Below are 12759 nucleotides of genomic sequence, written 5' to 3'. Positions count from 1 at the left end.
CCTTGATTGTGGAGGAGGAGGGTGCTTTTGTGCAAGGGAGAAGCATTCAGGATAACATCTCAATTGTCCAAGAGGTCACCCAAGATTTGAATAGGAAAGTGCATGGTGGGAATGTCGTCCTTAAGCTTGATATGGCTAAGGTTTATGATCGGCTAGAGTGGAAGTTCCTCTACTTGCTGCTTGCTAGGTTTGGTTTTGCCGAGGCTTGGATAAACTTAATCAGGAAGACTGTGGAGAACTACTGGTTCTCTATTGCGATGGGTGGTAATGCATCCGGCTTCTTCAAATCCACTAGGGGTGTGCGGCAAGGGGACCCCCTATCCCCTGCTCTATTCATCTTAGCTGAAGAAGTGCTTAGCAGAGGCATCAAGAATCTGTTTGCTGAAGGACGTGCAACCTACTTCTCCCTCCCGTGGGGGTGTCTAGGCATCTTTCACTATTTATATGCAGATGACAAAGGTTCTAAAACTTGGATCTCGGTACCAACTTGGTTCTGGGAAAAACCGAGTCTAGCCAAGATCTCGGCGATTTGGTGAATTTATTTTTTTTTTGTCCGACTCGAAGCCTCATCTCGGTGGGTTTTAGACCTAGTTTGGGTTTGAAACTTGGTATTCAGCCTATTTTAGGCCATTTAAACACAATGGCACTATCAGATTTTGCAAAAACAAAGTCCAAATATGAGTTTCACTTCGGACCATAGGTTGGTAGGCGTCGAGGGCGACGACGTACTAAAATACCCTATTTTACATATAGTTTAGTAATAGAAAGCAATCAAAACATTCAATTAATGTAAAACAACTTAAATAAGCATTAGAAATGTTAAAATGTACAATACATCAATCTTTAAACAAATGTTACATAAAATGTGCTATGGTAATGTATTCAACCCCAACCATATCCACATAGAATTCCCATGTCATAGTGTTGCTGTAGTTTTGCACATAGTTTGCCATAGATGGGCCTGAAAATGGTAGATGGGCCATTAAAAGGGTAGATGGGCATTAAAAGAGTAACTTAGGTGGGCATTAAAATGGTAGATGGGCCATTAAAAGGGTAGATGAGCATTAAAAATGGATCAAACCGAGATATCTACCCGAGATCCGAGATCTCGGCGAGATCTCACACTTGGGACTCGCCTTAGGTCTTGTCTCGTTTTTTCCAAAAACCGAGAAACTTTGTGAGATCTCGCGAGTTCTCGAACTATGCAGATGACACTATCATTTTTACCAAGGGTTTAAAAAGTTCATTGAAGCAGATCCTTGGATTCATTAGCAGATATGAGGGTTTTTTGGGACAGCTGGTAAATAAGCAGAAAAGCTGTTTTGTATTGGGTAAGAAGGTCTCGGGAGCTAGAGCATGTATGGTGGGAGCGGTTACAAGGTTCTCAAGGCGGTCTCTTCCTCTAACTTATCAGGGGGCTCCTCTCCACACGGGGTGTCTGAAAATTTGCTTCTTTGATGATTTGGTTAGCAAATTAAGAGGCAGGGTGGCGGGGTGGAAAGGTAAGCTATTATCCTTAGGGGGGGCGCGTTACCCTCTTAAGACATATGTTGTCTTCCATTCCCCTCCATGTGCTTGCTACTTTGGAGCCCCCTAAAGCCGTCTTTCGTCGGATCTATGGTATTCTGGCCGATTTCCTCTGGGGCAGGTCGGAGTGGGGAAAACGCAGGCACTGGGTGGATTGGAACAAGGTTTACAGGCCTCACAAGGAAGGAAGGTTGGGGGTCAGACTGTTGGAGGAGGTTGGCCTCTCCCTGAGGCTTAAGGGCCTATGGAGGGTCATGTTGGACCAGTCGCTTTGGAGTGATTATTTCAAGGCGAAGTTGCTGAAAAACTGCCATCTCGCATTGTCTTTGCCGAATGGTCTGGGATCCAGATCTTGGAGAAATGCTTTGGCGTGCAAGGATATTCTGCTGTCCAGGTCTAGGTGACTCATTGGAACAGGTGGCATTCTCTTCTGGCTGGATGATTGGACAGGTATGGGGCCATTGATTGATCATGTGGACAACGCCCTCCAGCATAGTTGTCATGGTGTCGCCATGGCGTCCTGGCGCTGGAGAAGCATGCATATCGACCTACACCATGGCGTCCTGTCTCTCTTTCCCTCTTTGATTTCTTCTTCCCGTCTCTTTCCCTCTTCGATTTCTTCTTCTTTAATTTTTTGTTTCTTCCCCAACCTTAGACCTTCTCCCTGTTTCCCTAAATCTCCTATTTTAGGGAGAATCGTCTTCATAAGAAGGAGTTTCCTCTGCAGGAACTACTCCAGTTCACCGCCTCTCTGCCTCTCTTTCTATCGTGTTATTGCAAGGTTGAAGAAGACATTAAGTCTTTAAAATTGCAAGTAAGGACAACTTATATTATTTATATAAAACCCCCTATATTCTCTATTGCTAGTCTATTTAGCCCATTCAGTTTTCTCTTTAACTCCATTAAATTACAGTTCTGCCACTCCTTTACAACTTCAGATTAATTACAATTCTGCCATTGCTCTTATAAATCTTGATTTATCTACTAATTTGCCATTCAACTTTGGATTTAATTACAATTCTGCCATTGCTCTTATAAATCTTGATTTATCTACATGTTTGCCATTCAACTTTGCCATTCAACTTTTGATTTAATTACAATTCTGCCATGGTCGACATGATCGCCATGGCAACGCCATTGCGGGCAACGTGTCGATATATCGATCAGACACCCCTCCACCAACTTGGATCGCCGTGACGCCGTGACAACTATGCCCTCCAAGCCGATACCTCTCTCGTGTTAAGGAAGTGTTGGGGGTGGAAGGAGCATAGAACTAGAATGTTTTAGGCCTAATTGACTCTGATGGGGTGCAACAGGGTATTCTCCATTGTAACTACTCTCTTTTGGTTAATGAGGGCCAGCTGGTTTGGACTCCCTCTAGTGATGGTTTGTTCTCAACGAAGTCTGTCTAGAATGAGGTGAGATGTCGCTCTTCTAAAGCTCCCTATTCCAGATGGATTTGGAATCAGACTTTGCCCACCAAGATCGCTTTCTTCACCTGGCAACTCTTTAATGGGTCGAGACCTACGGATGAGTCTATCATGGTTGTTGGTATTCCCCTTGCGTCGAAATTCAATTGTTGTGGGAGTCCTAGGAGTGAGTCTACGGACCACTGTCTTGTGTCCGGCGGGACAACTTCCAAGGTGTGGAGGTTCTTCTCAGGGGTTTTTTATGTTCCGTTTGTACATGCTCAAGATATCAGAAACAGGTTTTGCTTTGGCATGAGTCGGCTAGTTGCAGGAGTCTCTCTGACTACATCACTGGGTGCTTGCCCTCTTTGATTGTTTGGGAGCTTTGGAAGGAGAGGTGTAACAGAAGGCATGGGGAAAGGATGAGGCCGGCTATAGGGGTCATTGACTGCATTAAGGCTTGGGTGAGGCGCCTTCCATTGCCCTCTAAGCTTAGAAGAACTTCCACAGTTAGAGGTAGGCAGATTCTTCGTGCCCTTGGGATCTTGGCTCCCTCTCCTAGACCGACTTGCCCTCTTTCGGTGTTTTGGTGCCCGCCTTTTGTGGCGGTAAAGCTGAATGTGGATGGTGCGTGTAGAGGGAACCCTGGTGAAGGTGGAGGGGGAGGTGTTATAAGGGACATGGAGGGTTTCGTCTTGGCTGCCATTTCTAATTTCTATGGTCCTTGAATGAACTCCATTGCTGGGCTCTAGGCTTTGAAAGATGGGTTGAAGTTATGTTAGGACTTGGGCCTTTCTGGGGTTGTGATTAATTTGGATTCTAGCTCCACAGTGCGCATGGTTAGCCTCAAGAGATGTAATTTATGGAGGGGCTGGTACTGGTTTCAGGAATCCTTGGAGTTGATTGGACTGGTCAAGCCTTGCATTGCATTTGTGTATAGGGAGAGCAATAGGGCTGCCGACTGGCTGGCTAATCTCGCCTGTGATGTAGGGTTCTCCACCATGTTCGGTCAAGACAATTGTCCTCAAGGAGAGTTCCAGCGTATCCTACGGGAAGACAGGTCAGGTTTACCTGTCCTCAGAATGTAGTGTCCAGATTCTTATGTTTATTTCTTTTTTTTGGGTTAGGGGTAAGGTGGCATGTCCCCCCCCGTGTATTCATTTTTTTTGGATATTAATAAAATTCTAGGGGCTGCCCCGGGTCCCAGGTAATATTCGGGTTTAAAAAAATAACTAAGAAACTAAGTTAGTAGGCCCACCAGAAGCAATACTATCCCCTCTGGACTTTGCGGCTACATGGCTGAAAGTCCCATATGAATCTATTTCAAACATTGGTAAGTTAGCATCAATACCCATTTGAGTAATTACATTGATTAGAATTACTTAAGAAACTACAAGTCCACGTCACCATTGCAATTGGACTGTATAGATGGATTTGGCTCCAGGTTGGCTAACGTCTCCACTGCATCTATCAGTTCTTGATTCATCCCAAGTCTGTGCTTGTATTGGTACTTGGGATTGAGATAATAGGTTGTAACTGATTAAAACACTTGTCAATGCTTATGAAGATGTAAATGGAAAGTAATTTGACTTACAACCTTAGGTAGATGAAAATAAAAAACTTATTAGCCTTACGCAGTTGATGCATAAGTTGCTTCTCCAAGCAAATCTTGTATAATTTGAAGGTAGCTTCTACCTCCACACGGTATCGTTGCCGCCACGTGGTCCATCATCTGCATTGCAGCATACAAGTGTGGCAAGGTAGGCTTCTCAGAGTTGACCGTCCTCAACACCTTTACCATTGGTTATATTAATATAACAACTTTCTTCAGTTCCAGCTCTACTCACTAGATAGGGTCGACTGGGCTGCTTTATCTCGTGGAGGACCCGATTCCCTCAAATTAAACCACTCCTCTGAAGCATGGACTTGAGTCCAACCTTCTTCGCCTCAAATCTCTTCAAGGTAATGTAGTTCGTGGAAAATTGAGTAATGTCGGGCCTCACCAAATCCTCACCATATTCCTCAACAATGCAGTGTGCTGCACTTGGGGTTAAAAAACAAGCGGTCTTTGCTGTTCTTTATCAGTCTCTTCCTAGCCTTTTTGAAGTTGTTGCCATTGTCCGTCACCACTTGGACACTGTTCTCTATCATACCTCCTTCAATAAATTATATATATACTTGGCATCCTTCCTCCCCTTTGATACATCCATTGACTCAAGGAACAAAGTCCTACAATCATAGTATACCGTGAAGTTGATGATGGACTGTCTAGTGGGTTCAGTTTAACCATCACACATAACAATCATACTGTAGTCTGCCAATGTCCCCTTAAGGTTCTCTATATCCTCGAGCTACTGTCTTTGTTTGGGCAAATAGACATTCATGAGTTCTTATGACGTGGGACCCTTCACTTCTTCCCTAGCTTTCTCTACAGTATCTAGCATATTCTGATAGTTGGGTCCCTCAATGGAATGTGTTGGGATATTGTGGTAAAAGAACTATTTCGACACGACATCGCCCACTTTACCTTTCCAGTCAGACCACACGTGCTTTAGGTTTCTCTGTTTACTGCTCTGAATCCTGAAAATTTGCCGGATCCTATTCATGGATATCAATGACATCCTCATCTATTGGGTCTCTTCTCAAACTCTGTGATCTCTGGTAGAGCAAGTGTGTCTTCTTTCATTTTTCCTCTCCATCTCTACCCGGTGCAGAAGAACCACTACCACCAGCCTCTGGTGCAATTGCTCTAAAGAACCAACTCTTCTCCCTTTCTCTCTTAACCTACATAGTTGTAACTCGGTTCGCTGCCCTAGCAAGCCATATCTGTCTTGCCTCTAATCCTGTCTCCTTATCAGCAGGCATGTAGTCCTCATCACTATCAGAATCAGAATCATCCCTGTTGTTCATAGTTGTCACGGCGACCCAAGGTGTCGGAGAGGGTCCAAATCTAAGGCGACACCATTTAGGTGGTCAAGGCGCCCAAGTCGGCCATGGTGCCAGGACGCCTAGGCGACGCCTTGACAAGTATGCTGCTGTTGGTTGTCTCTCCAGCACTGACTCATCAAACTCTTCCCCTGCCTTCTGCTTATCCAACCTTCTCTTTATTCCTCCATTCATGTGGGCACCCATGGCCTTTTGCACCTCACTAGGGACCCCGGGGCGTTTGGGTAGTCCCCATTACCCAACACCTTGTGGTGATTTAGCATAAACTCTCAAATTTTGGGGCTTTCTGGGCTTTTTCCTCTCTTAATCGAAACTTATGTAACTCACGGAACTGGTCAAAATTTTGACCCATTTCACTCGAATTCCTGTATTTAAATTGCATGTTGGTACCATTTCACCGAAACTTCCAACCAAAACCTGAAATCCCGGTTGGCTCTTTTGATTCCTACTAAGTCGCTTCTAGTTTCATTTCGACCTTAGTTGAACCGAAACATTTCGTAAAATCTCGATGGTTTCGATTGAGATTTTGAACTATGACCTCACAACCTTCTTCATTAACCATTGTATATGCATCCTTAATGTTGTTGTAGTTGAGACACTCATCAAACCTGAATCTTGTTGAAGTTGTTATTTGCTCTTCAAACAGTAATTCTTTGATGAAGAGAATTAGCTTAGATATCTAGGATCGGTAGGCAACCTAAGAGGCAGGTGGATTGAAAATCTAAACTTCTTTAGTATCAACTTTTCTTAATGAATTGCAAATGTAGAAGCTTAGTTAGAAGTTTGAACAAACACACTCAAGCACAATGTAAGGGGGAACATAAGCAAAGGAGACAGATTTATAGTGGTTCGGCAACATTCCACTCCCAAGGAAAATAAACTCCAAGACTTTCCAACTATCGCAACTACTTTACCGGAGGTAGCAATCAAACGCTTACAAGTAGTTTTCTAAATTGCTCACTACCAATCTTGACAAATCACCCGAGTGATTTTACTTATAGGACACATCTTATAGACAACGACATAAATTCTTTCTGAATGAAAGAGAAAATGAATAAATGCCTCGAGTGGACAAGACAAGCAAGTCAAAACACAAACTCTTTATAACCCTTACAGCCCAATTGATCACAAGAATACTTAAGTTGAAGTACTAAGATTGTTAGGTATGGATCACCTTTAGAGGTCCTACTAAGTCCCCTTTTTATAGCCAAGATTGGACTCTCACCAAATGACCACAAATTTTTAGTTTATATTTCCGTGGACATCTGTTAGGTTCCAACAATCATAAATAGTTGTTGAACTCCAAAGGTAATATGGCTCTTAACTTCGGACATTCGTAAGTTGCCTCGAACATTTGTTAAGTCTGGTGGATCTCCGAGTTATCTTGCAGACGTCTCTCAGACCTAGGGATTATGGAGTGTCTGAGATCCACTCCTCTCGGCTCGAACGTCTGTGAGTTTCCTCGTGCATTTGTGTTGTCTTGCGGACATCTGCAAAACTTACGGGCGTCCACCAAACGAAGTACCTAAGAGTGTTCGTTTACACTCTCCTTGGCTTCGACATCTGTCCTTGCTCGCGGTCATCCTTGAAATAGATGACATGAGTCCAAACCTATTCTAAGTCACTAAGTCAACCTCCTACTTGGTGTTTTGTACAATTAAGGCTTAGGTGATTTAGAGAGTTTTTTTTTCAGCATAGAGAGCTTACACATAGGATTACAAGTTGATGCAGATTAGTCACCGAAATGGGCTTATTTCTTTAGAAATAAGTCTAGGGTTGGGTTATATGTATGTTGGGCCTTTGATCCCATGGGTTTTCTATGTAATAGGCCACTTTTATGGGCCTAAAAGAGGGGTACATAGGTTGCATACGGGATTAGCCCAATATTTAGTCTATTTTTATGTTTTTAATTGAACCGGTTTAAATTGGTTGCATCCAATTGGTTCAATTGGTCTAATTTAAGTAAAGTGATCCTATTGGCTAAGAGGTTCTTATATCCTATTGGCTAGTAGAGAATCTTCTTTATTTTAAGTAGTTTAAGTTGTTTTTAAGTCATTAGGACTCTATTTTGAGTCTATTTTAGTTTCCTAGTCAGTTTAAGTTACCTAATAGGTTAGGAATTGGGTTAGGGCTTTCCTTTTTAGAGTAAAAGTCTATTTTTGAGTCTTTTATATAAGGTTGTAAGGGGCAAAGCCTTGAAGACGAATTTGATTAATGAAAAGCTTTTTGTTTGCTGCCATAGCTGCTGCCCTGCTCGTTGAGTTTTGCTCGTTGAGTGTGCATCCTTGTGGTTCTATCAAGGTGGAAAGGGACTGGTGGAATCCGGTTGACTCCTTACGCCGTGACGGCTGGGAGGATCTTTCTTCGAAGGTGGCTTCATCCTTCAACCATTCAAACTGCTGTTAGAGGATTCGACGGTGAGTTTGAATTTATTATTTTCTGTTTATCCTTTCTTCCCTTCCCCAATCAATTCCTTTTCTCTTCTGTCCTATTTTCATAAACCCTAGAAGACTCTAAACTCTGATTCAGATCTGCTCCTCCATTGGAATCTGATCAGATTTGGACCATAACTTCCCCTCATCACCATCTCCACTCGACCCTAGCTGCTGCCCATTCTGTCCAGCCAAACCCTAAGATCCCTCTTCTCCATTGAACCCTAAAAACCCTAATTTTCTGCTGGGACACATTCAGCCATCAGAAACCTTCCATATTGCAACCGAATCTTCCCCTAGCCCCTCTAACAGTCGACCTTAACCCCTGCCCCTAAATCCTACTTTAGACCATAATTTTAGTTGTTTACCTTATTTACGAAACCCGAAACCTAACCCTAATTTCTGCAGGAAATTAAAACTTGTTCAAATCCAGATATTTTTATACCATAATGACCCTCTAAACCTGCAGATTAAAACCCTATAAACCCCATTCCCAAATTCCCATCGTAAACCCTAATTTTGCCCTAAAACAGCCCCTAATCAGCCCTAAACAGCAGGCTTACCCTAAGCTTGGTTCTACTTGGTTCCTAGTGGGATTAATTTCTATTCTAGGACTACATTACAAGTTCAAATATAAAATCTTATGTCTAGCTCCATAGGCTTCAATGTTTGCTTCCTAGTTGGGACTTGATGAAGCTTCTCAGTTAGTTCCTCAAGCTTCTATTCCCACCTTGCTCTTCATACATGATTGGGCTTGCACTTGATCCAATTCTTCTTTGATAGATGATAGTCCACTTGAATATTTGGGATCGTATAGATCCTTACACATTCAACATCATGTTAGTAATCTCATACACCATCATTTCAATGTTAGTTTCATCACCCAAACCTAAGGAGATAGTTAGACACCCATATGTCAACACTTCCTCCCTTTATGACTTCTAACAAGTGAGGTGTGGGCACCCCGAAGACATAATTGGGAGCTCCTTTTGAGACTCTCCCCCCACTTAGTTATTCAGTATAGAGTTGGCATGTGTATGGGGCAAGAGTTTCCATTCAGATGGAGTCATATGACGAGGAGGGTGGCTCCTCTGTGATTTGGTTGCCAATTTTAGGATAATTACGAAAAAAGGAAGAAAGCATCTGTGGTGTGTATTTATAACCCTGACATGAGAAACCTGTACTGGTATATTAAGATTGTACATCCAATACCCCAGCAGGCGTGTTTCTTTCTTGGTGATTGCCCCTACAGTGCTGTGATGCAGAACCTAAATGCCGACATCTTGGATGCTTATGTAGATTTGTAAACCATGATAATACTCTCATCCATGTCAACTTCATACCTTGCTTATTACAGCTTATTCAATTGAATGGCAGCCTTGTTGTTTAAGTTTTATCTTCCAATAAAACATGTGCAAAGATTCTCCTTTTGCAAGTCTTGGGGGAGGGGTATGCTGGTGACAATGGGAAGTCTATATTTTTGTTCAGCATTGTAATTGTTTAATTGTTTGAATAACTGCAGATTTGAGAAGCTTGTTCATGAACCAATTGAGGGTAATGCATGGCATGCGGACCACATAGTACCCGTCTATCGAGGAGGAGGTGTGACACTTGAATATAGTTTATTCTATTGTTGGAGACTTAATGGACTTTCTGAGTATTGATCAGATGTTTTTGAAGTATGCATTAAAATTTGCTTCTTTGAAACTCTTCTTGGACCACCTGTGCCTGGCTGAGACGGGGATTGATTTCCAATTCCCTGAAACTTCCCCTTATTTTGGTGTGTGCTCTGCAAGTAACAGGTGGTTAAGCTGCTCTCCAATATGCTGTCTTGTGGTAAAAAGACAGTATGTTTGCCCATTGATTTGAAGGCTTGAACCCAGCCACTGGAGAGAAAATAAGAACTGAATAAAGTCATGGGTTGTGGTGATCTAATCCATCTGTGTTTGTCCCCCCCCCCCCCCCCCCACCCTCTCTCTCTCCCACAGGGGAATGCAGACTGGAGAATATGAGAACACTGTGTGTTGCCTGTCATTCTGAGGTTACTGCATCTCAACACATGGAACAACGCTTAGCAAGGGCTAAGGCTAAAGAGCAACTCAAAGAAATCATGAAAAGTTTAAAAAATGGCAGCAATATTGAACAGATAAGCTCCAACTTAGAGGTATGTGTTGCTGAGCTGGCACCCAAGTGTCATGGTTGGTTCTACTTTCTTGGTTCCAAGATATTCATTTTTGTACTAGTTATTATAATGTTCTCTGAAATTTGGATTGTCAGTAATTATAAACTGCATTATTCTATATTGTGCCTCGGGCACTTTGGGTCTGGATTCTATTCCAAATTATTATTTCTGAGTTAGAAATGCTTTTTTGTGTTACTATTCATTTGGAATACTTCTGTACAAGAAAATGTTGTATGATAAAACTGGAAAAAAAAATGTATTTCTACCACTAGAAGTGAATAGAAACACGTATAGAATGCATATTCACAGAAATATATTTTCTGTTCTGTTATGATGGTGGCAGTGGTGGTGGCTGTAGAGAGGTCTGGTTTATTGGATTGGTTTTTGTTACAAATTTGTGTTTCTGGTTTTTTGTAAACAACATCAAATCTGTTTCTCCAATGACCAAAAAATTTAATTTTCACCTAGTTCATTCCAATAAAACATAAAATCAGACCGGATGACACACATACATGTTCTTTTCCAAATTTATTCCAAAAAACACAAACAGCAGAACTGTTTCTTTTAAAACTTGCCATACAGACCCGTTCTACCCTCAAAGGCTGCAGGGATGCTATGAATTATGTACTTTGAAACTATGTGCACAGAATCCCAGGACCTCAAGTTCAGGAAGGTGTTTGGTGTAACCTTTGTTTGGGACAAGTGCCAACAATCAGGCTGTTAAATGTGATATTGAATGCTGAAATCAGGAGGTTCAAGTGGCTCTGTTGATTTGCTGAGCACTGGACCGTCTTGTGCTTGGTTCTTGTTCATTGTTCTCAGTGTATTTCTGTTTTCTTGGTTTACTCCAATTCAGGGCTGTGGGCATTCGGACATGCAGGAGGTTACAGACGCTGAACTGTTTATCAAGGTTCCTGGGAGTGCATACTCAGAGAGCACGGCACAAGAAAAAAATTCTTCTGAAGTGGAGTAATTGATGTGATCTATCACTGAAGATCTTCGATTGTCGTTATTAAATTAATAATCCAATGTACAGTTCTACTGTGGGTGTGTCATCTCTTTGTATATTTTGTATCATGTGTTTCCAGGATGCCATAGGAAAGAAGAGCTGGAAAATTGATGAAATTGTGTCATCCATTATATGCTTTCTCAATCAGAGAATAGTTGTGATAGGGATTTTTTCCTCCTAAATTTTATTTTTCTGAAATTCTATTGAGTAAGACCTCCAGTTAAGGGTGCCAATTTTGGGCTGGAATCAGGAACTGGACTGGAACCAACCTGCTGGGAACTGGAACTGACCCACCCAACAGTTATTGGTCCTCTTCTGGATCTATCGATAAGTTATTGGTCCGGTTCCGGATCTACCAATTAAATTATTGGTCTCCCAATGGTTCCAAAATCAATAGACTGATTAGGAACCGATGAACTTGAACAAATTCACATTCTAATCCTCTATATTATATAATTCTTAGGACTTAATGTCATTAGAGCTAAGGTCAAGTCCTTTATTTTTTAAGTCTTTCATTTTGACTGGTACCATTTGTCTCATGTCATTTAACCAAAGATTTGTGATAATTTTAAGGTCCATTTGGGAATGCTAACAAATGGACTAGCCCCATGATTTGAGGAAAAAAGTTGATATTGGGTTGTATATCTCATGCGAATGAAACTAATCTCTTATTGTAATATTATTGAATGCAGAAAATTTTTTTTTTTTTTTTTTTTTTTTTTTTGTGACTGCTTGTAACTGTTTAGGAATCACAACCAGCCCACCCATTGGTTAGTGGTCGTGGATCTTTGGTTTGAAACCAATTAGTTTATTGGTTAGATTCTAGTCCTCACCCCTTAGGGTAGGAATTGTTAAGGAACCATATCAATTGACACCCTTACCTCCAGTGTATTGAATTTTTACCTGGCCGGTAAAATATTGATGAAATTTTATTGATTGTCATAGGATGTAATGCTCCTTTAAGGTGGCAACAAATTGCTAGCTTCATACAGTCTCTTATCTCAGATTCCCAATTATTAGTAAATGTTAGAGCAAGAGATTGCTGTCGGGTCATGGAGCACTTGCACCAATACAGTGGCCAATGATAACATGGGTTGGGACATCAACATGAATGAGATTTTTTATTACATAAGGGTGGATGATAATTTCAAGTGTTCCTGTGTTTGGGCACAAGATACATGCAACCACGCAGCGTTCTTTTCTCATTTTGTGGGAAATATTTCTCTAAGCAAGCGGGAGCGCACTCATAGGGGA

The 12759-nt window shown here is 41.7% G+C and overlaps 1 protein-coding gene across 2 annotated transcripts in view; it reads left to right on the top strand.

Moving 5' to 3' along the window:
• LOC122671938 (DNA annealing helicase and endonuclease ZRANB3) overlaps window positions 1-11637 on the top strand; it is an 87617-nt gene extending 75980 nt beyond the window's left edge. For both annotated transcript variants that reach the window (XM_043869428.1, XM_043869427.1), the window contains exons 21-24: window positions 9837-9916; window positions 10303-10478; window positions 11353-11465; window positions 11585-11637. In XM_043869428.1, the coding sequence (XP_043725363.1) occupies window positions 9837-9916; window positions 10303-10478; window positions 11353-11465; window positions 11585-11594 (379 nt within the window). In that variant the 3' untranslated portion in view covers window positions 11595-11637. The remainder of the gene's footprint in view (window positions 1-9836; window positions 9917-10302; window positions 10479-11352; window positions 11466-11584) is intronic.
• Window positions 11638-12759: the final 1122 nt, after the last annotated feature.

This window comes from Telopea speciosissima, chromosome 8 (assembly GCF_018873765.1).
Source record: "Telopea speciosissima isolate NSW1024214 ecotype Mountain lineage chromosome 8, Tspe_v1, whole genome shotgun sequence".
NCBI lineage: Eukaryota > Viridiplantae > Streptophyta > Magnoliopsida > Proteales > Proteaceae > Telopea > Telopea speciosissima.
The sequence above is the reverse complement of the archived record's forward strand: the minus strand, read 5'-3'. Positions and strand labels throughout refer to the sequence as shown.